This window comes from Canis aureus, chromosome 13, assembly GCF_053574225.1.
Source record: "Canis aureus isolate CA01 chromosome 13, VMU_Caureus_v.1.0, whole genome shotgun sequence".
NCBI lineage: Eukaryota > Metazoa > Chordata > Mammalia > Carnivora > Canidae > Canis > Canis aureus.
Genome location: NC_135623.1, coordinates 62972153 through 62999027, shown reverse-complemented (window position 1 = coordinate 62999027; position 26875 = coordinate 62972153). Strand labels below are relative to the sequence as shown.

Sequence of the window (26875 nt, the reverse complement as noted above, 5' to 3'; positions counted from 1 at the left end):
TTAAATATTAACTGTGTAAGTCTTAAATATCACAAACATGTTTTACCAGATAAAATATAAATTCTTGAAAACAGTTTGTGGTAAAACCATTAACTTTGTAGAAAACATGTTATTATGACGTTTACTACCTTTGAATAACTCTCAGTCCATGTGGTTTTTAAAAACATCTTGTTTTTAAGAATAGGCAAAAACACATTAAAAATGAAAGATAAAAACCTAAAATGTTGAACCTGATTATCATCCTCACCATCAACATCTAAAACCAAATTCTTACAACGTGCCAGGAACTGCTCTGTTTCATATATATTAGCTCATTTAATACTCAAAAGAATCCTATGAAATATGTGCTATTATTGACTTTTATTATTCTTCAAACATTCAGATAAAGAGAAATTATTTTTCCAAAGTTATGTTGCTGATAAATTGTGGAATCAAGATTAGAACCCAGGAATTCTGACAATCTCATTAACCAAACCTACTCTGTCTCTTTATAACATACTTACATATGAATGTGGCTTATATAAGGATCTATACTTTTTCTGTAATTTAGCTTACATCAATATTAAAAGAAAAACTTTATTTTCTTATCAACAAAGTTTCACTTTTCTCAAGCGTTGGTTTCTACTGCTGAATATAAATTTAATCCTACCTTTTGAAGCAATACAAGTAGGGTGCTAATGTTTTTTAAAGTTAAAAAAATTGATTTTATTTACATTTTCAGTTCTTTAGGTACAATTTCCTGAACTAAAACATATAAATGGTAGAAAATAAATAATAAATTTTTAATAATAAATAAACAAGCAGGGAAAATACTGAAGACAGAATAATTAAAAATAGAAAACCTAATGTCTACAAAAACTCGAAGTAATGACCTTAATAAATATTACTGATGGTGGGAGAACAGTAGGACTAGAGAATTAATTGTGGCACACTCAGAAACATATCTCCTAATTTAAATTTAGGATTCATAGAATTGGCTCTAGATTGTAGAATGAAACTGAAGTAGAATTTGATATGATGTAGTAATGTCAAGACTGTGATCAGAGAAATTAGGCCAACCTGTTATTACCACCACCTTTTTTCTGAAAGCCAGAAATGTGACAATTTGCTAATGCTTCCTATGTTTACATTTTCACCCCAGTTTTGTCTTAACATTGAAGATTATTATTCATCACCTTCTATTTTCAAATATACAATCAGTCCTCTCTCTATATATTCTTTAATATTAGCGTGGAGTGAAGAAGGGACACTACTGGAGACAGAAATAAAAAACAAGAACAAAAAAAACTAAGTAACATAGTTATATAGCTTACATTTTTGTTTAATTTTTAAACATCTAACATAGAGTAAGAGATTAAAAAAATATTTCATACCATCCCAAGGAAATCATTACTGTCATTTAAATGAATTATATGTAAATCTTAAATAGAATAAAAATACTTCTTTTTTTTCAAAGTAAGTTCTACATCCAACATGGGGTTTGAACTCAGGACTCTGACATCAAGAGTCACATGCTTTACTGATGGAGCCTGCCAGCATCCCAGAACAAAAATACTTTTTTTTTTTTTTTAAGATTTTATTTATTTATTCATAAGAGACACAGAGGCAGAGACATAGAGAGAGAAGCAGGCTTTCCGCAGGGAGCCTGATGCAGGACTTGATCCTAAGATCATGATCTGAGCCAAAGGCAGATGCTTAACCACTGAGCCACCCAGGTGCCCTGCAAAAAGACTTTTAAATGGGAACTGGATTAATCTCTCCAAAACTGAACCCTCCACCACATTTGTGTAAATGATCATTAGTTGTTTTCTATTATATGTATTCCACTCCTAAACAAATTATTCATGAAATAACATTCATTAAACCAGTAACTTATTTTTTAAAATAAATATCCATTATATTTTAAAATACTATGGAATTCCCCTTTTAATTTTTTTTCCTTAAGTAAGCCGTAGGCCCAAGAGAGAGCTCAAACTCATGACCTTGAGATTAAGAGTTGCATGCTATACTGAGTGAGCCAGCCAGAAGCCCCAACAGAATTCCTTTTTAATAATACTTTTTAAATAGAATTTGATAAACAATTTTTTAGGAGTCTACTAATTCCATAATACTACTGCTTCATGAACAATGATGCATTTGGAGACTGGAGTTAAAAGTTTAATGAACAGACCCCAACTGGTCTATAGGAGAAGTGTACTAAGCTTAGGAGTGCCTAAAACCTTAGGAGTTACAGAATTTACATTTGCTAAATGAACAAACTCAGAGTTTAGTTATTCAAATCTCAGCTCTACCATTTATAACGTGACTTTAGCAAAATTACTCAAATTCTATGAACCTAGTTTTATCAGTAAACTAGAGTTATATCTTCCCACTCATAGGACTGTTCTTGGCTCAAATAAGGAGGAAGAAAGCTCATTATAGGCTACTTCAAAAGTCAGTGACTTCCTAGGGCACCTGGGAGGCCAAGTCATGATTCTGGGATTGAGCGTGTCAGGCTCTCTGCTCAGCAGGAAGTCTGCTCCTACCCCTCCCCAGGCCCTGCCATCACCCAACTTGTGCTCTCTCTCTCAAAGAAATTAAAAAATAAAGTAAAATCTTAAAAAAAAAAAAAAAAAAAAGTCAGTCCCTTTCTTAAAGGGACTTTTTTTTTTATATCAGCACTGGCAGAGCTTTACCTCTTCCCATCCCAGTAATGAAGCTTGCACACAATTTTTATTGGCGGATTGTGCCAAAAAAAACAGAACTCTGTTAAATCCTGCAACCTCTTACTGTAAAAAAATGTCTCAGGCTAATTGCAACCATTAAATTCTGGCCAAATGGCTCATACAATAATTATAAAAACAGTGATCCTACACCGAATGACTACCATGTAGCTAGCACTACATTTGATGCTTTTAATACCTAATAATTAATCTTCACATCAATTCAGAAAATTAGAATTATTATTCCTACTTTTCAGATAAGAAAACACTAGGAAAATCAAATAAATTGTTCAATGTAAATAAAACCAAACCTAGTAATAGTGCCGGGACTTAAAATCAGGTCTGACCAATACCAACTACTAAATACTCTGCACTATAATTTTGCCCAAGTTTTCTCCATCAACTGTCTTCATAAAGAAAATAGTTAAATCATTAATCATCAGGGGAAATGCAAATCAAAATAACAATGAGATATCACCTCACACCTGTCAGATGGCTAGACTCCCAAAGACAAAAAATAACAAGTGGTCGTGAGGATGTGGAGAAGGAATGTTGGTGGGAATGTAAATTGGTGCAGTCACTGTGAAAAACAGTATGGGGGTTCCTTAACAAATTAAATAGAAGTGCTACAAGATCCAGTAATTCTACTACTGGGTGTTTACCCAAAGAAAATGGAAACACTAATTCAAAAGGATACATACACCCTTATGTTTATTGCAGCATTATTTACAATAGCCAAAAAATGGAAGTAACCCAAGTGTATATCAGTAGATGAATGGATAAAGAAGTTGTGGCGCAGACACATAGACAAACAGACAGACACACACACAGCAATATTACTCAGCCATAAAAAGGAATGGATCTTGCCTTGCCATTCATGACAATATGGATGGACTTATAGGATATTATGCTAAATGAAATAATTCAAAGAAAGACAAATACCACATGATTTCGCTTATACATGGATCTAAAAAACAAAACAAATAAACAAAAAGCATAAATACAGAGAACAAACTGATGACTGCCAGAGAGAGAAGGAAGGAAGATGGGCAGAATGGGTAAAGGGGAGTGGGAGATACAAGCTTCCTGTTACAGAATGAATAGTTTAGGAAAATAAAAGATACACAGGGACAGCATAGGGAATATAGTCACTAGTACTGTAAGAACACTGTATGGTGACATGGTAGCTACACTAGTAGTGAGCTAAGCATCACTCACTGACTTGTGGAATCACTATGTTATACACCTGAAACTAATGTAACAATGTAACTATACTAAATACTAAATACTAAAATACTAAATACTAATAAATACTAAATACTAATACTAAATACTAAATTCAACTATACTAAATAGCTAAAATATAATAAAGCAGTGTTTTCTGCTTTGCTAAGTCATAAAACATAAAATCTTAAATAAATGTATTTGTATATAAACATAAATAAAATGCTTGCTAATTTCTAGCTTCCTCCAAACTATAATATTACTAAGATTAATGCTAGTCTTTAAACTCTTTTATTCTAAATAAAGATAAGCACAAAAGCACTTTATATTTAAAAAGTATCTGATTATATTTGTCTCAGGAACAAGAAGAAAGATTTATATAATTCAGGTAGGTAAATAACTCTTGTCCTAAATTACAGGTTTAGATGGACATTATAGATAAATAGTAATATTCTCAAGAAAAACTAGTAATATTTTCATTGTTTAAAAAGATTTTATTTAAAAAGATTTTATTTATTTGAGAGAGAGAAAGAGAGTGAGCACAAGCAAGGTGGAGGGGTCAGAGGGAGAAGCAGTGGACTCCCCACTGAGCGGGGAGCCCCACACAGGGCTTGATCCCAGGACCCTAAGATCAAGACCTGAGCCAAAAGCTGATGCCCAAATGACTGAGCCACCTAGGCACCCCAAAAACTGTAACATCTTCAGATAAATGCCAAAGCTCTATGGATTTACTGAAACCAAAAGGGACTACATATATGATATTGTGAATACATTTCTTAAAAGATTATTTTGCATTTTCAAAGTATATGAAGAAAATGAACAGAAGAATGCCATAAAGCTCCAGTGAAGCATTAACTAAAATAAAAATTACTACACGTTTTACCAAGTACTTAAAAATCATTTACAAAAAAGTATTTGCTTATTAAATATACCATGCATACCCCTATGTTTAGAGGAGTTGCTTAATAAGCATTCTTAATATAAATAAATTTTGTGCAGAATTTTGAACATACATATTTAACCCAAATAGCACTTAAGTCAGACTTGATATAAATTTAGGCTTGTAGGTTATATTGAATGCTAATGCTGATGATAATTTAAAAGAAACAATAAGTAAGTAGGAACTACCTACAAAACCATATATATGTAGAATGATGAAAATATATTTTGAAGGACACCTGGGTGGCTCAATAGTTGAGTGTCTGCCTTTGGCTCAGGTTGTGATCCCGGGATCCTGGGATTGAGTCCCACATCAGGCTCCTTGCAGGGAGCCTGCTTCTCCCTCTGCCTCTCTCTGTGTCTCTCATGAATAAATAAATAAAATCTTAGAAAAGAAAGGAAAAGAAAAAGAAAAGAAAGAAAAATTTCAAAATAAATATAATGCTTGCAATAAGGCTAGTTTGTATAAGTTGTACTGTTCCTAATTTTACACATCAGTTTGTTTGTTTTTTTACTTCAATACAGACTTTAAAAATATATGTATGCCTAAACAGGAACAATTTTATACTTCTTAGTATAAATTGTTAGGTTTCTTTCCAAAATTATAAGCGTTAACAGGTGTAAGAATGTCTATGTGTAAATATTTATTATAAGTAAAAAAAAAAGTTGGTGCTAATTTGACAGTAAAATATTGTATTTAATCCCACATGCACAATTACTAAAATGTTTTGAAATATTTTATCTAAGATACAGATATCTACATGTACATTCTTTGCAAATTACCTACTCTTGTCCTTTGAATATTGTTACATAGTGAACTGTATTTTTCTCAATGTAAGTGAGTTGTATTCTGACTTTATTTTATTATTATTATTTTTTTAATTTTTATTCATTTATTTATGATAGTCACAGAGAGAGAGAGAGAGAGAGGCAGAGACACAGGCAGAGGGAGAAGCAGGCTTCATGCACCGGGAGCCCGATGTGGGACTCGATCCCGGGTCTCCAGGATTGCGCCCCAGGCTAAAGGCAGGTGCTAAACCGCTGCACTACCCAGGGATCCCTGTATTCTGACTTTAAACTTCTGTCTCAAATGTTCTTTTAATTATTATTATTTATTATTAATATACGATTAAGAGTTTGCTAACTCTTGAGTTTATCTGGAACTTAATCTTAATTATCATATAAAGTGAGAGTACAGGGCGCCGGGATGGCTCAGCTGGTTAAGTGTCTGACTCTTGGTTTCAGCTCAGGTCATGATCTCAGTCAGGAGAACAATAGATAGATTCTCTGCTTCTCCTGGTCCCTTTGCCCCTCCTCGTGCTTGTGCTGCTCTCTCTCCCTCTCAGATAGGTAGGTAGGTAGGTAGACAGACAGACAGATAGATAGATCTTTTTAAAATAACAAATTAAAATGAGACTAAAAGTGACTCCCCTCACCCTAAAGATCATTTATTGAATAATCTATTGTATTCTTCATTGATTTGCGAGGATTCCTCTATTACATATTACGTCCTTACATATGAATTCCATTTTACTTGAACTCTCTGTTCTATTGATCTATTTTTAAACAACAGTTTCCAGTCCACCAAGCTACTGCTCTGAGAATCACACTATGTAGACAGGATCTTATCAAGGCTAGAATTGCACTGTCTCATATCACCAACTTAAGCATTCTGTTTTCTACTGCCAACAAACTCCTGCTCTCAACTGCTTCCATCTGTTCCCCAGATAAGCCCTTTACAACTCACGCATACCTTCAGTCCTCAAGACTCTACTACATTCTATGTCTAGCTTTCACTCCTCCAGCTTATTTCAGCTTAGCATTTCAGTCACATTCATTCAATACACCTTTACCGAATGCCCACAACTTCTGGCTCTAGAGAGAAAATAGAGATGAAACAGAGAAGTTCTCTATCTTCTTGAAGCTGTCATTTTAGTAAGCAGACAGAACAGAGAAAGCAATAATCATTTCAATCAAAGTCTAAACAAAAGGACTCGCCAGGAAAGGAACCAAAATGTTAGGACCTACTTTTCAGAAAGTAATTAAGGAAAGAACTTTCTGAGAAGATGGTACTTAAAAATGAAGGCAGAAAAGGATCAACCTAGGAGAAAACATTCCAGGCAGAAGGCATGCAAAAACAAAGCTCAGCCGTTAAAAAGAGGCTGGCATGTTGCTTCATCCGTCTTTGTGTTACACTCATTTAACAAAACTCTGGGACCGGGTGAAGCCAAGTCTTGCTTTCTTTGTGCTTGCTGTAGAAAAAAAAAAAAAGAATACTTAAGAGGGCAGAGGAAAATCACTCTGAATTTGAGGGCACCATCTCAATTGAGCTTCCATGACTCCAGTCAATTTGCTCTCCTACTCCCTGAAACTTCTATTTCAAACTTCTAATTCCCAACCTGCCCACCCTCTCACTCTTAACAAATGAACTCACCTATTCAGAGAGAAAAAAAGCCACCGGAGAAAAATGCCCTCAACTCCCAAACTCCCCACTCCAAACCCACCATGATAAATATGTACCTGTTAAAACAGAGGAAGGTTTCTCATCTTAAAGCTAGTTATTCCACTTTGCTCTTGTGTTCCTCTCCTCCTCTCAGAAAGATTATTCTACCCTTTTCTCTCTGGTACATAGCATGCATTTCAACCTCTCCAGGCCCATCTCCTAACATTCATACTTTCTTCAAAATGACAACTTTTTGACTTAGGAGAAAGTTCCCTTACTTGACTTAGGAGGTTTCTCCTAAGTCAGAAATTATATAAAGATAAAATAGACTACCATGACAGATAGTTGACCATCCCTAGAAATGTTCAAGAAAAAACTGGATACTTCACTGATAGCAGATTAAGTCAGTTAGAGAAAGACAAATACCACATGATTTCACTCATATGTGGAATTTAGGAAACGAAACAGATAAACATTGGGGAAATTTATAAGAAAAAAAAATAGAAGGAGGCAAACCATAACAGAGACTGCTGACTATAGAGAACAGGCTGCGGGCTGCAGGAGGGGAGGTGGGTAGGGGATGGGGTAAATGGGTGATGGTGATTAAGGAAAGCACTTGATGTAATGAGCATTGGGTGTTATATGCAACTGATGAATCACTAAATTCTGCCCCTCAAACTAATATTACACTCTGTGTTAACTAACCAGAATTTAAATAAAAACTTGAAACATTAAAAAATAAATAAAACAAAATAAAAAGGAAAGTAGTAGAGGATTCAAATAAAAGATTGGTCACTGAGCCAGGTGCATCTCTCAGGTTTCTTCTCAACTTAAGAGTTTCGGATTTAAAGATAATGGAAATGGTCTATTGGGAATCTCTATTAAATTTTAAGTTTTGTATAGCTAGTAACAAATCCTTAGATACTCCTATGGATTTTTCCTTATGAAGGTTATAAACTTAACAGGCTATATGCTTGCCATCAAATTTGAAATGAATAGCCTTGAAACTCAACTAAAATAAATCAAAATACACAGGGACCCTCTATTCCATCTGTATCTCAAAATGAAGTCAGGCTGCAGGCAGACCACATCAGAGCAATTTGGAGTTCTCACCCACAGCCTGGATTCTCAGACATTCTGTATCACCAAGAATTTCCTCATGAACTTATCCTAGCTTACTCAAGGGTTAAACACATAAAGCTAGAATTTCCTTCTGAATACTCCACAGTAAATTATTTGAACAACTTATTTCATTCTTATAAATTTGCCTTCTAGGAGTTCCATTCAGGTCTGTATATACTATAACCTCAAGCTGTGTTTCCACAGCAGATCTTTAAAGGGTACAGTCATCTCAAAGTTTAGAAGACAGGGCTCTATCATGACATTTCAGTTACTATAAAGCACAATTTTTAGTTATGCCATTCATTGTTTTAGCATAAGGGATACTCGAGTAAATGTTTTAAAAAATCAACTTTTGAAAATAGGCAGTACTGCCAAGTGGAGGGAGGAGAGCAAAGTTACCTTGCCTTTATCCACCACCTTCTCCTCCTCTAACATTTGAAAGTGGGATTACTTCCTAAAAGTTGCCTTGTAAGTTAACACTTACTGCGAGGTATCTATCTTTGCATTTGATACTCTATCAAGTAGAAATTTTTAAAGTTAAAGAACCAGATATTACTTCTTATTGCAAAATAATAAAAATTCTTAATAAGCCAAGAATCTGCAAATAATTAATTTCTGTCTACTGATCATTAGTCAGTAAGCTCTCTACAAAGTTGTGTACCTATTACTTTCTTAAAACTAATTCTCTAAGATCTACTAAATTTAGAACTTAAGTATGTTTTGCCCTGATGGCATTCTAATTGTTTAGTTACTTTTACCTTTTTTTTTTTTTTTTTTTTTAATAGAAACTTATCACTGCCTGAATATTTCAGTGATCCTGAAACACTATAATGTTTCTAAGGACAGGTACTTCTATGGTCATCTCCTATCACAATTCCTAAGAAGTCAAGAATTATGCCTTGTAAAATGAGTACTATGCTCTTTTTATTTGAAGCCATCCAAAATCCCATATTAGAATTTATTTAAAGACCTCTTCACAAACGGGCCTTTTTTGCATTATTTTAGTCACCTTTCCTAAATATGCATATTCTAAGCCAATGAACTCTCCCTTTACAATTAAAATTATTTGGCTTTTAAAACATTTTTGGAATTCCATAGTTCTCATTTCTTTTCTCTCCATCAGTATCATAAAAATTTATTTTATATACATAACTAAATCTATACATAATTAAAAATGCAAGAAAAATAATCCAATGATCTAATTATAATAATCACAAGATTTTAATAAGAAAAACTTACTATTTAGCATAATTCTGCAGTTTTCCCCTGGAGTTCTAGTCCAGAAATAATCATAAACCTAGTATGTCTATGGTCAAATTTAAATATTTAAAGTCAAACTTTAAATTTAAAACTTTAAATATTTAAAATTCTGATAATTGGTAACAGCAGAGGCAAATACAATTAGACAGTAGTTCTACTTCCTGAAACAAATCTACTATAACATTAGCATTTTATGTACCTGTATGTACATATAATATACACATATATATTTACTTTATAGATCCTATCAATTAAGAATAAAAAAAAATCCTTAGAATACATAAAAATGAAGCAAATGACAAAGAAAACACCTTCTTACCTGGTAGATGTCAGAAAGACTGCTGCTTCCAGAATCACTAGTGATACTACATCCTGAATGGCTAGAAGAAACGTGCGTCACCTGTGGGTGGAGACTATCAGTAAGGTGTAGTTTTGTGAAATCTGCAGGAAGCTATGGAAGGAGCAGGAGAAACAGGATTACAATTTGAATCAAGAACTCTTAAGACATTGAAAAATTTTATTATACTCTACTCCATACCATTTACCCAAAAGTACTAAGAAATCTTTCATTTTTTAAGTTCACAAATTACTAAATAGTGTTCTATTTATCAAAAGTCACAAAATAAATTTTTAAAGCTTATGGACATTCAATAAACCTTAATACTAAATCCAATGCTTAAAGAGGTGGGTTTGAAGGTGCTCACTTGGGTGAGCACTTAATTCAGTGAGTGACAACTTTCAAAGTACACACCACTGAGCAAATTAGTCTACTGTTGTTTGTTAGCCACCATAAACACAACTTTATAACAAGAAATAGCTTAAACAAAAAAAGAGAAATGAGGTTCTTATATCCCCACATACTACTTAAAAGTAAAGAAAAGGGGCACATGGGTGGTTCAGTTAAGTGGCTGACTCTTGATTTTGGCTCAGGTCATGATCTCAGGATCCTGAGATCAGCCCTGCATGGGGCACTAGGCATGGAGCCTGCTTAAGATTCTCTCTCCTTCCCACTCTGTGCCCCCCTTCCTTCACCCCCTCCACTGCTCACAGGCCCTCTCTGTCTCTCAAAAAAAAAAAAAAAAAAAAAAGAGCATCTTAGGATTGACAAAATATATTGTTATACAAATAACTATGCTAGGCTCTATGAAAACAGAAAAGAATGCGTTCAAAGAACTTAAAATTGAGAAAGTTATGGACAACATTTACCTATCTATACACATACACATATATATCAATTTTCTATTTGTTCATGTTTACACCCTAAATAAAAGAACTTCTATGGAACAGATTCACTAAGTATCCCTCAAGTGCTTCTACCATTCCCCTATGAAACAGAAAATAAATTGAAAAATTATCCACAGGATGCCTGGGTGGCTAAATTGGTTAAACAACTGACTCTTGACTTTGGCTCGGGTCGTGATCTCAGGGTCCTGGGACTGAGCTCTGCATTGGGCTCAGGGCTCAGGGCTCAGCCCTCAGCAAGCAGACGAACACAACTTTATAGCAAGAAATAGCTTAAACAAAAAAGAATTCTCTCTCTCCCTTTCTCTCTGTCCCACCCCCTGCTCTCTCTCTCAAATAAATCTTAAAAAGAAAACATCCATATAGTTGTCCATTCAACAAATATTTACTGAGACTTTTTCCTCTATGTGCTAGTCAGTGAATGAGACACTAAGAAAACCACTGCCATAAGAATCTTACACTCTTATAAGTTATTACCAGTTCTTGTGAATTAAAAACGGGCACTATTTATCCTATCCAACTTATTATGTTATTGGCTAGTAATATACACGACACTTCAAAATATATGCTGACATGCAATACTGGTAACATTCTCCATTTCCTCCCTACATATTGATCCTAGTTAGCTGTTGAATAATAATAAGGAATGTTAATGTAAAACTTTGTAAGAGTTAATCTTAGAACTTTCCCTTCTCTCCTTTGACCTTCATCCCTTCTCCCCCCTTCTGAAAACAAGACACCATTCCACAGATTAGAATAAGTTTCCCAAGGGAGGTGATTCAGTTTTATGACAAAGACCAATGAATTTTAATACCTCAAAGTTCCAAACAATGAGGCAAAATATTTATATCCCACAATTATTCCGATCTGACTCAGTAAACAGACTATGATATTTAATAATACTTAATAAGATTAAATACAGTCTGTACAGAAATATTTTTGACTTCATAAGAGACAAGTATACAAAGAAAGCACTTAAAGTTATTAGGAGGTATATGATTAGATGCCAAATAAATGGACAAAAAGCACATATGTTGGAGGAGCTCAGAGAAGTGAGATGTTTACTCAAACGTGTGAAATCATTGCAAACATGACATACCTCACTAAGAGTGTTGTTTTATAAAAACTTGATAATTGAAGATGCTATGAAATATTTAGATAAAATTTAGGAGAATAACAATTCCCCTACAAGGAATAGATAGCTGAATAACTAAACTGAGAATTTATATATATTTATTCACAACGTAGAACAGTGAAATATTTGCAGGATTTCTTCGGGAACAATTTGAAGACAGAAATCTGCCAAGGTGTACTAATGATTATGATTTAGCATGTTTAGTTAAGTGATAGATAGCAGATGTTAAAATAATATGTCCAAAACCAGGATAAACATCCTTCATCATCCTAGCTACATTTCCATTTAATTCAGTCACTCACTACAGAAGTCAACTGGGGAAACATTACTTAACAGCTCAGTGATTTTAAAAGGCATAAATCGATATATATAATTATAGAATAAATTGATTTCTATTGATTATTTTTGATAGACCTGACTCCAGTTGGCATGTGCCACAGTGTGATTTTTTTTAAATTAACTTAAATTTGTCAAGTGAGGATAAAACTGTCTAATGAATTTTTACTCACTAGACACTTATTTATTCAAGTCTCAGAGGACTCTCCTCTCCAGCATCCATCAGCTGGTCATCCTTCCTAAGTACTCACTGTATGGAAAGCATTAAGCTGCAGAGCTCTGAATCTAGTAGGACACACGTGGATCCAGCCTTCATATGCCACAATATATTCATCTATGCTAGCTTATAGCTGCAGACACCAGAATTACATGGCTGTTAGGCTGAGAACCACAAGGAGTATTTAAAAAGAAAAAAAATATTTTCACTCTTAAGAATTCAGTTCTATTTTATAAACACTAATGGAGTATCTGCTAAGTCAGATTGTTAGGGCTGGGGAATCAGACATATCCTATTCCAAATGTAACGTCTACTACCCAAAATGTAATTGAAACAGGTGTTACCTATGATATAAAAATAAATCAAACATACTTAAAAAAAAAAAAAACACGGCTTTTATCCCCCCCAACACACACACCTGTATTTTTTGCAGGGCAGCATGAAATAATGTTATATTAAACTCAGTAAATGCATACATAATTTAGTCTTAACTGAACATTTCTTTATATTAGAGCAGATGCCATGTTTAAGAAAGTTTAAAAATGTTTTCCATAGATTGGGATAATAGTATCATGAGTAAACTTTATTGACAGTACACCTCAGCCAAGGTATCAGAATGGGAGAAGTTATGGAATTTGTTTCCATAAAGGAAGAGTCTGAAATCCACTGATCTGACCCAGCCAGTCACAATACTCTTAAAAGAATAGAGACCTGAGACTAATCTAGGGGCAGTGGGTCTTTAAGAGGCAAATGAACTATATAGGGATTGGAAGTCAGCGGACAAACCTGGGTACAGGCACCCATGTTTAAACCTGAGGTCAACAAGGCTAACACAGAATCCCAGAGAGGCAGTAACTCATAGTCTGAGTAAAAAATACCCAAAAAGGGCACGATATGGCAAAGACAACAAGATTCATTTATTCCAAATTTTTCTAGGCTTGACTCGATGCCTATTTAAATTACTATCAGTATCCTATTTCATTAAATTTCAGATTAAAATGAGGCTGTGAATTATCTTGTGATCCTAACCACCATTTATAACAGAAACTGTTCAAAATATAAGAAAAATGTTTGAAGTTGGGACTATATACAGTCACTACCTGAATAAAACTAAACAATAATTAAGCTAAGGGGGAAATTAACACATTTTATACATTTTGATCTTAATACCAACATATTTCACAATGATGAACACAATTTAAAGGCATCTCTTATATTTATTAAATATTTTTAATATTTGATATATTAATATATTCCTGCTTAATTTTTTCCTGGATCAATCAACCTATATTCCTAGAAATACAGTACTTATGCATCACAACTGCAATAAATGACCATTAGGCAAATGATTGAACCATAGTTTAACGGCAAAAACTATTAAATACGTAATACAGGGGATTATTAAAATCAGATTCTTAAATGCCATAAAATGAACATAAGCAAAATTAATCATAGTTTCATAAAATCTGGGTATCAATTATATAATAATTTGTTTTCTCTTTTTTATCTTATTTATTTTATTTTATTTTATTTTCTCTTTTGGAAGAAAAAGGAATGTTACAACAATTAGCTATAAACAAGTACTATCTAAAAGATTTAAGTCTCATATTGAAAGGCATTTGATAATCTTTGATTTATTAGTCTAATGATTGGCATTTATAAATATACTAGTTAATATATGAACTCTGTTTTGAACATAAATGCAATGAATTTGAAAGGCATTTGATAATCTTTGATTTATTAGTCTAATGATTGGGATTTATAAATATACTAGTTAATATATGAACTCTGTTTTGAACATAAATGCAATGAATTTGAGTGCCTGGAATCTCTGAATCAGGAAGTAAATACTTTGTTGAAATAGTAAAATTCCTTAAAGTGGTGATAAAGTAGTAGAAGCTTCTCTTTCCTTCTCTCCCCAGAAAAGACTTCTTTATGCTCACATTTTCAAGCTCTACAAGGAAGAGTAGGTATATTACTGGACATGTAATGGAAATGGAATAGTTTATGTTTCACAATGCATTATTATTAGCTTAGGATTGCTGAGAAATCCAAGAGTTAAAAAACAAACAAACAAAAAAAACGAATACTGCCACCAACATTTGAAATTTCTTTAACTGAAAAATTTCCCAACTAATCTTTAGAATGAGTTTATTTCAAGAAACAGTTACAACAAAACACACAAGGTTTGGGGTAATTGTTGGGATCTACGTAATCTTCGCTGGCAGTTTACCTTGAGTAACACTATCTAAAGTAAATATCATACTTAATGACCTAAACTAACTTCATATTAAGATGTACTCCTTAAGAATTTACCCAAATGAATATTGTCTTCTTCCTATCACTGGAGTTTTGTGAGTGTTCTTTATGATCATGTTTTCAAGCTCTGCAAGGAAGAGTTGGTATGTTACTGGACACATTTCCTGTCTTTCTCTGATATGTTAGTGAAAATAACATCTCTCATATTTTCTACTCATTCATCACTTATTGGAAACCTGTGTTGTGATGATTAAATGAATGAGCCGGAATAAAGCATTTAGGGTAGGGCCTAGCACAGAGAAATCACGATAGAAGTGTGTCAGCTATTACAATTACCACATGTGGATGCCGTGTAAGATACAGGTCCTTTCCAGATCCAGAATTTCTACTGTTCCAGCCACAAACACCGTTCCCTTACCCACTTTTGAATTCAAGTTGTGTTTTAAAAGCAATTCATATTTTCACCCCCTCTGCATCTGTATACACACACACACACACACACACACTTTCACTACTGATTTATTCAGATACTACTAGTCCGGACACTCTCTGACCTGTTTCTACATAGAGACTAAGTAGGCAGAAATATTATTTAGTAGACCATTTTATTTTATTTTATTTTTTTAATTTTTATTTATTTGTGATAGTCACAGAGAGAGAGAGAGAATGAGGCAGAGACACAGGCAGAGGGAGAAGCAGGCTCCATGCACCGGGAGCCCGACGTGGGATTCGATCCCGGGTCTCCAGGATCGCGCCCTGGGCCAAAGGCAGGTGCCAAACCGCTGCGCCACCCAGGGATCCCTAGTAGACCATTTTAAAGGCCACTTTATATGATCGACTTTTATATCTCTCCATCATAATATTTCTTTAAAAACACCAAAAAGAGTAAACATTTGAATACCCAGATATTATTCATCAGAAGTAATTTCTGCTTCCCTTATACTGCCTTATGATATGCCTAGATCCAATACTTATTCTTGATTACATCATCCATCAATATTCCAACAAAGAGAAAGATATTTGCACAGTACACAATTTCTTTTATTCATAAACATGAAAGTTTTCCCAAAGGTGTCATGAGATAATTTAATAATGAATAGGTCTAATTATATTTCTCATTAAAACACACGGAGACACTTTTAATGTTAATATGACTATGTTTTACAGAAGTGGGTCTAGAAGGATTTGTGCTTTATGTCTACTGGTGGAACAAAAATTAATAATTTGTAAGAACAAAAAAAAAATAATTTGCAAGAACATTCTCCCAGGTTCCTGCCAGGTTCAAAAGATATAAGCTTCATGTCAACATATATAGATTATCATCTGTTCAACCTCTTCCTAACTCAGGCAACTTTGAACAAGTTAATTAACTTCTGTGTACCTTAGTTTCTTCCATCAGATGACTATAACACAATGACTAAATGAACTAATCATTGGGAACTACAAAATCTACCTTACTGATGCCTCTCTCTTCCTCGTCATTCCCTCTGGTATTTTTCTAGTCAAGGTTCTCCATCACCTTGGGTCAGATGTTTTTCAAGTACAATGAAAAAAAGAAAAAAAAAAAAACCTGACTTATTTTTAACACTGTCATACCTACCACTACCATTATAGTAGTTTACTTATGATACATATTCCCCCAAGGCTATATATTACATTAAACCGTAGGTCTATATGGAGGAGCTCACTCTTAGAACACTGTACTAAATTTTGTGAAGTAAACAACCTCATTATCATGATATGCTTATAGTCCAATTTCTCTCTTTTACAAACATTCAAATTGTCATAGCTAAGAATTCTCTCAAAGTGATAATGTCTTGGGGAGTCTGTGCTTTTGTGTGTAGTCTATGATATTTGACTGCAGAAGCCTCCATATATTTGACCCAGACACATGTGCTGAAACCTGGTATGGCTTTAACCACAATGATACTCTTGCCATCCTGAGCATGCTGCCTCTAGAGGACAGACTGAATGGAAACACCACTGCATGGGAGCAAAGTGCAAGTTCAGTCATGCATTTTTCAGAAATTTCTTGTTACTAAAACATTAAAACAATGTTTTAGAGGAATCTGTAATAGAGAGGACTTGCTATTAAGATAAACTTATACACATGACTATTTCACATGACTTTCTGCCCAAAAATAAGCCTTTACTTGTTAGAATTACCTACTGAAATATGGTAGTAACCTAGCCCTCACCCCAGGGCAGAAAGGCCACCCTCACATTTTTGGGGGTTAGTGACATAAATGAATCATAAACTTCGTTGGCTACAGTTGGGCAAATTATAATCTATCTAAAATTTAATTCCTACATTTATGAAATAGTGATCATTTGTACACAAATAGAACACTTATTATCCTCTGTTGAGGAAAATAAATAACCAAAACTAGTAAATTGATGTTTTTAAGCAAATAATTTTAGAAAGCCTTTTCTACCAGATGTTGAATGAAAGCAATCCACATGACCTTTCCTTCAAAACAGAAAAGTAGAATCCTCTAGTATGATGAGAATTTAGGTACCATATATTTCAAAATATTTCAAAATGTAAGGCTATGCCCATTGTTTTTCAAAGAGAAGGCAATACTAAGAACACTTGTATACCAGATACCAGTGCCTTTGTGCTGGGCCCCGATCCAACACTTGTAGATGTATTAGGTCATTTAATCCTTACAAGTATCTTATGAAGTAGGTGTGGCGATGACCATTTTAAATAGGAGGAAACTAAGACATGGAAAAGTTAAGTGATTTGTACCAAGATCATATAGTGAAAAGGTGGTAAAGAAACATTCCGGCTGTATGGGTCTCCAGAGCACACATACTTAAACTTTAAATTTAATGTATTTATTAATTCAGTAGTTGACTTGAAAACTCCCATGGATAATGATGAAATGGTCAAATGGCTGCTTATATCAATTTATTAATATAATTTCTTTTTTTTTTTTTTTTTAAGATTTTATTTATCCATTCACAAGAGACAGAGAGCAACAGAGGCAGAGACACAGGCAGAGGGAGAAGCAGGCTCCATGCAGGGAGCCCAATGCAGGACCCGTTCCCAGGTCCCCAGGATCACACCCTGGGCCAAAGGCGGCGCTAAACCACTGAGCCACCAGGGCTGCCCTATTAATATAATTTCTTGTGCAAATTTTAAAATCATACAGAAAAATACTAATCTACAATGATTTTTCACTCTCACTTTCATAAAACCAATTCATTAAAACATTACATCCACATCCTAGCAGAATTTTTGTTCCCTATAAATTGTTTGAGTTACATTACTTTCTTGAATCTGTGTGTGATAATGTACATTAGTGAAGTTGACTTGTCATTCATCTTACAGGTTCTTTATAAAATAATTTACTATTTATGTGATAAACTCATTTTAAAAATATTATGGTAATATTCAGTACTTGCAACTTTGAGATCACACATCCAGGAATCATTATTAAACCTGCATAAAATGCAAAGCTTCTTTAACTCCCTTATGCCAGTTCCATGGTGTGACACTGGAAAGCATTCCAAGCTAGCACTGGTTGAGGTCATTTCTGCATTATGTTCCTTACTGAAGAGTATTTTTAATTGTTTTTAAAAGTAAAATAAATTGAGAGAACCTCATAAAATATGTGAGGAGAGCAATTCCTTTTCTGGTAGTTATTTTTGGCAGAAACTGAATCTGCCTGGTATATAATTTCCCTAACATTTGATAATCAGAAAAAAATTATGCACATATATACACAGAGTTAGTTATGAGTTAGTCAATGAATTTCATCATCCTAAAGGAAGACACCTGGCATAGTGAGAGCAGTTCTATAATATTAATATTAGAACCAATGAAAATTTCTCATGTGAAAGAAAGCTGTATATTTTTCAAAATGAAAATGTTTATCTGGGACCTAAAATAAAACCGTCTATATAGTTTTCCACAGAAATACCGAGGTAGTTGATTAATTATCATGGTACATGGCAAATGAAATATCCTGTTGCCTATTAAGAAACATTGTCTTATGATGGTTTAAGAGATAGCCACTCCATCCTCGCTCCATCTCCCCACCCCATTCCCCGACATAACATATAATCTGTTCTTCTTTTCAATTTATTTGCAATCATCCATAACCACCCATCTGAAAAGCACACATTTCTCCAAGGAATTAAAAAAAAATGCCTAGATGACTCAGTCCAAGAAATTGTCAATAAAATACATGGCAGCTTCTGGCTCTCAGTCCAGTAATTTAAACATCATCTTCTGAGTAGCATTCCACCTATTTAAACCCCAAACCCCTTTGTGCATTTTCTTTTCCTGTTAGTAACCATTACTGCCATTATTGCGCGGGTGGGTACGTACTATGTAATGAGCAAGGAGCTCAATATTTGACACCAATTTGTTCTAATATTTGTAAAAAGCCCAGATGCTGCTAAAGAGACAGAAGCGCAAACAGCTCAAGTGACTTGTTGAAAGCCCTCAGGTAAGAGGCTCCAAAATCTCTGCCCAGGGTACCCTGTCTCTAGATATTTGTTATTTGGTGCAATATTCTTTTTTTTTTTTTATTTTTATTTATTTATGATAGTCACAGAGAGAGAGAGAGAGAGAGAGAGAGAGAGGCAGAGACACAGGCAGAGAGAGAAGCAGGCTCCATGCACCCGGAGCCCGACATGGGATTCGATCCCGGGTCTCCAGGATCGTGCCCTGGGCCAAAGGCAGGCGCCAAACCGCTGCGCCACCCAGGGATCCCATTGGCGCAATATTCTAACCCAATCTTTGCTCCTGTCTTCTCCCTTATGTAAACAGTAAACGCCTCAAAGGAACTGTACACTAACTTAAGAATAGCTTTATTTTCTAATGTGAAAAACAGCCCAATAAATACAATTTTAAGCAAAATTTGTGATTATCCATGTGGTAAAACTGCCAGTTTCCTGCAGTTGCTAAAACTTGAGTCCTCGGTGTCTTGTTTTCCAGGACTAAGTGGGACTGGTGCTATGGAAGTAGCAGTCTCTGGAGAGGTAAAGAAGTTGCTGGTAATACCAGAAACCAACTTCTGTGACCAATTAGACAACAACTCTGATGAGCTCCAAAGGGATTATGCTTAGTTATCCCAGCTGTAAAAACGCTCAAGGGAGTATGGAGTTAGGGAAATGAGTGGTTAAAGTCAAGGAAAAAAGATTCCTAGGGGGATCTATGGAGAACCCTAAGCTGCCTTCTTTTTGAACAAAAATAAACAGTTGGTTTGGGGAGAAAATCTCACACAGAATTAAAAACTTTAACCTACAAGTAATCTTTAACTCTTTAAAGATCATTAAAGCTACCATACGTCCAAGTGCAATGGTACTAAGGTTTCTATGTAACAAAATAACATAAAATGTCAGAGACTGGCTAGTTATTTATCGGTATCCTCTGTTCTGGGAAACAGAGCTAGACATTTCCGAACCTCCCTTATAGTGATGTATGTGCCCACACAAGTGAGTTCAAGCTGACAAACACCAGTGACATATGCCATTTCCACACCTCACTTATAAAAATCTGCCTTAAGACCTGTCATGACCTCTTCCCTTGCAGCAAAATAGTCTCTGCTGGAAGACAACAGAAGCTTGGTTTTGAAGGTTAGATGAGCCAAAAACAGAGGGACTGGATCCTTGAAACACTGCTTAGAAGGGAACCAACCACTAAGTAATCAAGAGTACTTGCTTTAGATTTTATGCAAAAGAGAAATAAACTTCTACTGTGTTTGAATCATTATGTTTTGTTTGGTACAATGGACAGCATTATCTTAACTCATAAATACATTATCATTAGCTCAAATAAATAACTCCTATAAATACACTGTCTTAACACATAACTCATACAAACACAAAGTGAGATCTATTTGTGAAAAACGTTTCACAATGAAATTCTAAATTGCTTAAGAAGAAGTAAGTAGGGCTCTGATAATATCTTGACCTCACAGTACTATGTCTAATTTGGATAAAATAAACATTAGAGTTCCTCTACCTATTCAAACACATTTATTGAAAACCCACTTCATGCTAGTATACCAGGCACTATTCCAGGTTTTCTAGATAATGGAGTAGGAAAGATAAACTCCCAGCTCTCATGGATCTTACAGCTAGTGGGTGGAGACAAATAATAAATAATGAAGAAAACTGTCAAATAGTGGTAACTGCTGCATTTAACAAAGATTAAACGTGAATGATGTATTATGCTAAGTGAAATAAGTCAGAGAAAGACAAATACTATATGATTTCAGACACATGTGGAATTTAAGAAACAAAACAAATGGGGCTACTGGATGGCTCAGTTGGTTAAGCAGTTAAGTGTCTGCTTTCTGCTCAGCTCATGATCCTGGAGTCCTAGGATCGAGCCCCATGTCAAGCTCCCTGCTCAGCAGGTAGAGTCTGCTTCTCCTTCTCCCTCTGCTCTTCTCCCTCTCCTCCACACACACGCCCCCAACCCCCGCTCATGTTCACGTGCTCTGTCTCTCAAATAAATAAATCTTAAAAACAAACAAACAATTATGGGGAAAAAAAAGAGAGGCAAACCAAGAAACAGACTCTTAAGATACAGAACAAACTGATGGTCACCAGAGGGGAGGTGGGTGAAACAGGTGATGAGGATTAAGGAGTGCACTTGCTGTGATGAGCCTCAGGTGTTTTATGGAAGTGTTGAATCACAGGTGTTATACATCTAAAACTAATACTTCACTGTATGATAACCAGCTGGAATTTGAATAAAAACTAAAAAAGAGAGAGATTGATATGATGAAGAGTCACAGGACAGCCTGGAAAGATCTAAGATGTGATACTAAGATGAGAAAATTATTTTGTATACTTTCACCTTATTTCTTAAATGGACAGTTCTAATTACACTATTTGACTATATATATATATATATATATATATATATATATAATTACATAAAAAATAATTACAGCATATATATGTGTATATACACACACATATATATATATATATATATATGACGGAAATATACTTGTCCTCAAAAAATACTGCTAAGTTAGATGGAAAATTAAGCCTAGAACCCACCTACTTATAGTCAACTGATTTGAGTACTCAAAGATTCACTGAATAGATTGACTGCTTGAGAAAAAAAATAGTTCTATTAAAATTTATGTTGTAATCTTTGAAAAATAAGAACGCACTTTTATTTCCCTAGGAAGAAGCTCAGATAGCCTCAAAAACCCTCGATTCCATAGACTTTACATCCTGGCATTTGTGTGTAGGAAACTGAGGTCAGGGGAATGACCATCAACCACATAAGAATATACCAACCAGAGTTAAGTAAATTGAAAACTAATAAAGTAGGATACAGGAGGTAGAGGACGGAAGGTCTCACTGCTAAAATAACAAAGACCTTGATGGAGCACATGCCTGAACCCTGTAGATACACAACGGGGAAACAGGCATTTCACATACAAGGACTTCGAGAGCAAAACGCAAAGGCAAGGGTGGCCTTCGTATGTTTGAGAAATAGACAGAAGGTTAGTAAAAGCTCTGAGAAGACCAGAGGGAATTAGTACAGAGAGAGATTCTATGCTGAAACCGTGTAGGAAAGCTATGATAACGATTTTGGATTTTATCCTGAGCGACATGGAAACCACTGGAGGGTTCTGAGCATTCACAATGTACACATCATGAATTTAAAACATTTTTCTAAAGTTTCTAATGTGAATATATATTACTTTTTTGATAAATATTTATGAGAATTTCACATGACTTAAACAGAAAAAGATGTTTATTACAGCTTGTGTCAAGAGGCCGTCAGGAAACAAGAGCATCGTAGCTCATCTTGATGGATACACCACAGGTAATGTGACTCAACTGTGAAGCTGTGTCTATTCTAAGTTATCCTTTATGGGTACACTGGCTATATAACTTAATTTACTGAAAAATCCCACCCCAGTAATGTGAGACACACACATACACACACACACACACAGGAAAGTACTTTGATTTTAATTGACATCTAGGATCCTACCTCTACTGGTTCATTTCAAGATTTCATTCAAATACTACCACCACAACTGCTACTTTGCTAGTGATGAGTATTACAACTCAGCTAGACAATAATCTTTAAATCAAAAAATAATTACATGTTATCCCTCTTAAGTTACTAACAAAAATAGTAGGTATTAATTTTATGTGTCTAGTGTATCACTTTTTCTCTTTTACTTCAAAAGATAAAGATATTCATTTCAGCATTTATTTCCAAGGACTTCCATGCCAAGACATTTAATTTAATGTTTATTGTCAAGGGCTCTATGTGTCAACCCTGGCACACCAGATAATTTCATTGCTTTAGCTCTGTCTGGAGGGCATTATGGGAGAACTGACTAAACATTCGTGGTGCATTACTCATTGCCCAGGGTCAGCAGAAACACATACTGCATAAATTGCAAGGAGTTGAACAGATTTTTCTTTCTCCTTCATCCTTCCTTTTTCCCCCCCTTTGTTTGGACTAGTAAACCTTAGACACCGTAGCATCAGATGAATAGTTCGAATTACTAAGACACAGTGAAACACACATTACCTCATAAGGAGACTCCTTCCTAATACCCTCACTTCTGTCAATGCTCCACCATTTTTCATGACCTTCTCAGTCATCTGCAAAGATTTATTTACATAATCAATTGAGCGACTCTCTTAGAAAGCACATTCTTCCTAAATTAACACCAACAGTTAGTACTATATCAGTCCATTAAGCTTTTACTTTCCTCAAACTTCAATTACTTTCTCTAAACTTTCCTGTTAAGCGTGTATGTGTATGCCTATTAATTTATTATCCCAAGTTTAAATCAGGAAAATAGAAGAGCATTAATTGAGGTACACTTAGGGAATCTTAAGACTGCGTTAAGATCATCTGTGATGTCAGCGCATGTGTGTATGCGTGTACGCACACACATACAAGCTCTTAATAAACTGAAAATGTCTTTAGATGTAAACAGTTTAACTTTTCATAATCTGGAAGTTACATAGCCGCAATTCACCTTCAGCAAGAACGTGAACTTAGAAAATGAGCCAGGCTCCCAGTGACAACACCGTGACAGGCGAGCTACAAATACTATCCCAGGGGCACCTGGGCAGCTCAGCTGGAAGAGCATGTGCCTCTTGATCTTGGGGTCATGAGTTTGAGCCTCATGTTGGGTATAGAGATTACTTAAATAAATATATAAATAAATACAAATACCATCCCACTTCCCTCGAATGCCCCCACACCACCACTGTTCTCTCCTGCTGCTTGCAAGTCGTCTCCCCCCACTTTCCATCTCTTCTCCATGCTGCAGCAAGAGTAAACTTTTACAAGACAACAGAAAAATACACACCTGATCTTCCCAATCCCCTGCCACAAATCTTCTAGTGGACTTCCTTCACCTTCAGTAAAGTGTTCACACCCTGAATCATGGCCCCCACTAGCTTCTAGGGTGCCCCTGAGTCTCTCTGTACTAGATCTCTAAAGCTCCTTACGATCATTCAAGAGGCAGACTCTGTATCTTTCTCCTGGGTCTTCACTGTTCCCTCCTCCTACAACACTCACTCCCAGGCTGCCTAATTCTCTGCACTCTCCTTCGTGGAGGTGAGAAGTTCTAAGATGCTCCTGTGACACCGAGAATGTCACCTGCCATAGAACTTAACCATTCTTTACAATAGCTGCTGACCTAATTCTCTAGGTGAGTTCAAAAGGGAACAAGTCTGCTGTTGTCATTACTCTTTTCCTTGCTTCCAAGTGCTTAAACTACTGCAATCAGTACTTAACACATGCGCGAATTGCCAAACTATTAACCCTGGTGGAGAGCTGAAGACAGTGTGGCTGAGACACTGAACCAGGACCGTCTGTTGCCAACATTCTCTCCCTTCCCAATTCCACAGTCACCCCTTACTACCAGCGATTCTATGTTGGATCACCAGAATAAAACAAAAAGATGAGGAACAGAAGAGGGATGGAATTAGACTAAGCCTAGGTGGACAGTAACTAGTTAAGCAATATATTTAGTTTGGATTTCCTAGAATTTGGGACAAAAAAGTTAAGGACAAAAGCTTCAGGGCTAAAAAAATTTTGACTTTCTATCTGTATAGATTCCAAAAGAGGAGCCTGGCAGATGAAGAGTGTTGGAACTCTACTTTAGAATCGTGAGGCTCATTCATTACTCAGTTATTTTGCAAGTATTTACTGACTTGCTTCAATGAACCAGGCATTGCTATTGGACCTAGTTATATGGCAATGACTGGGATTGGCAAAGACCCTGCTCCCTGGAATATACATTTCTAGAGGCAGGAGGGGCTTGAGGGTGGAACAGCAAGGAAAGTAACAATAAACAAAACAATTTTAGAGATCAGCAAGTACCATAAGAGAATACTAAAAAAGTAGGGTGATGTAATGGATGGTACTGGTTGGGAACAGGGAGGCTATTTTATTTTTTATTTTATTTTCAGGGGACTATTTTAGATTGGACAGCCTGGAAAGGATGCTCTGAGAAAATGACATTTGAGATGAGTGATGAATGAATGAATGAATGATGAATGAATGAATGAACACAAAGGATCAAGCCCAATAAGGATGGGGGAGAGCTTTACTGGTGGAGGAGACATGAAGGCCAGAGGCTGTAAGGTGGGAAGAGCAAGTAAATGTTCAAGAAACAGAAGTCTACAGTGACTGGATGGGAGAAAGTGAGATTGCTTGAGGGAGGAGAGTGGGACAAATGAGGTCAAAAGAGAAGGAATTATTCCTTCTAACAAGAGGGCTTTTTAAGGCCAATGGGAAGACGCTGGGATTTGTAAATAGGCAATTAACAAGATCCAGTTATATTTCATAAGATCATCCTTGGTAGGGTGGTGGAGGGAGACTGGGTTATAAGAGGTTGGAATGGAAGTGGAGAGACAAATCAGGACACAGTGAGGCATGCCACCTAGGTGGTGGCAAACAAAAAATGGCCTTTTGACACCTCACTTGATGATACTTGGAGGGGTCTCTGTAATCAACTGTTTAACTTCTTTAAAAGATAAAAATCTATCTAAAGTACCATAAAGGCAATGAGTTATGTGCCACTGGTTGCTACAATACTTTAGTAATTAGTTCTGACCTTCTATAAGTTATGTGGGTGCCTGAACAGATTTCCAAGGAACAAGGAATCAGATTGTAAAAAATATTCAAGTTATTGCAGTAATAATTTATTAAATATCCTAATAAAATGAATACTTATTTTGACAAAGCACCTAACCAGAGACTCACATTAGGAGGTCATAGTTTATCATATGATAGTATAGAAAGAATACATGGCTAGTTCCAAGCTGTCTGTGTGATTCAAGAAAATCACTTAAATTCCTTGAAACTCAATTTCCTTACCAGTGTAGAACAGACATAACAAGGTCTGTCCTGCCCACCTCACAAGAGAGCTGTGAGAATGAAAGAATGTGAACGAATTCTAGTAATATAAAGCATTATACAAATGCAAGGTTGTGTATCAAAGTACAGTGACAGACCTGGGGAGATTTTAAGGGTTCATTTAACATAATCTCATTTCATAGTTGTGGGAACTGACAACCAAGAAGGTGAATTAGCATGGCACTGCTAACACTAGAATCCAGATCATACTTTTATGCAATATAGAAAAAATTAATTTGAATACTTTTCAAATTTTCTATAATATAAAACTGTAACATTAATATTTTAAAACAAATATTCTAAAGCATGCAAAAATACTAAAAGGAAAAAATAATTCGGAATTCATTATTAATGATGTATTATGTTTGTATAAACCAAAAATAATGTACGATTAATTTTAATCTCAATTCTATGATATATGGATCTTTAAAAAATGACTGCTCTCAGAAAATTATGACTTTCATAATGCTAAATGGTTGAAGTTGTTACATGTAAGGACACAAGCAAGTACCTTTTACCTGGTTTTTGGCATTGAATTATACTGAAGTCCTTCAAAAGTTTAATCTTCAATATAATCCATATTAATATTGCTTATGAATAGTATGTTTCA

General features: G+C 35.1%; 1 protein-coding gene across 15 annotated transcripts in view; it reads right to left on the bottom strand.

Moving 5' to 3' along the window:
- Positions 1-26875, bottom strand: part of RAPGEF2 (Rap guanine nucleotide exchange factor 2) — a 242171-nt gene that overhangs the window by 43298 nt on the left and 171998 nt on the right. For all 15 annotated transcript variants that reach the window (XM_077846523.1, XM_077846526.1, XM_077846528.1 and 12 more), the window contains one exon: positions 10010-10141. In XM_077846523.1, coding sequence (XP_077702649.1) covers positions 10010-10141 — 132 coding nt within the window. The remainder of the gene's footprint in view (positions 1-10009; positions 10142-26875) is intronic.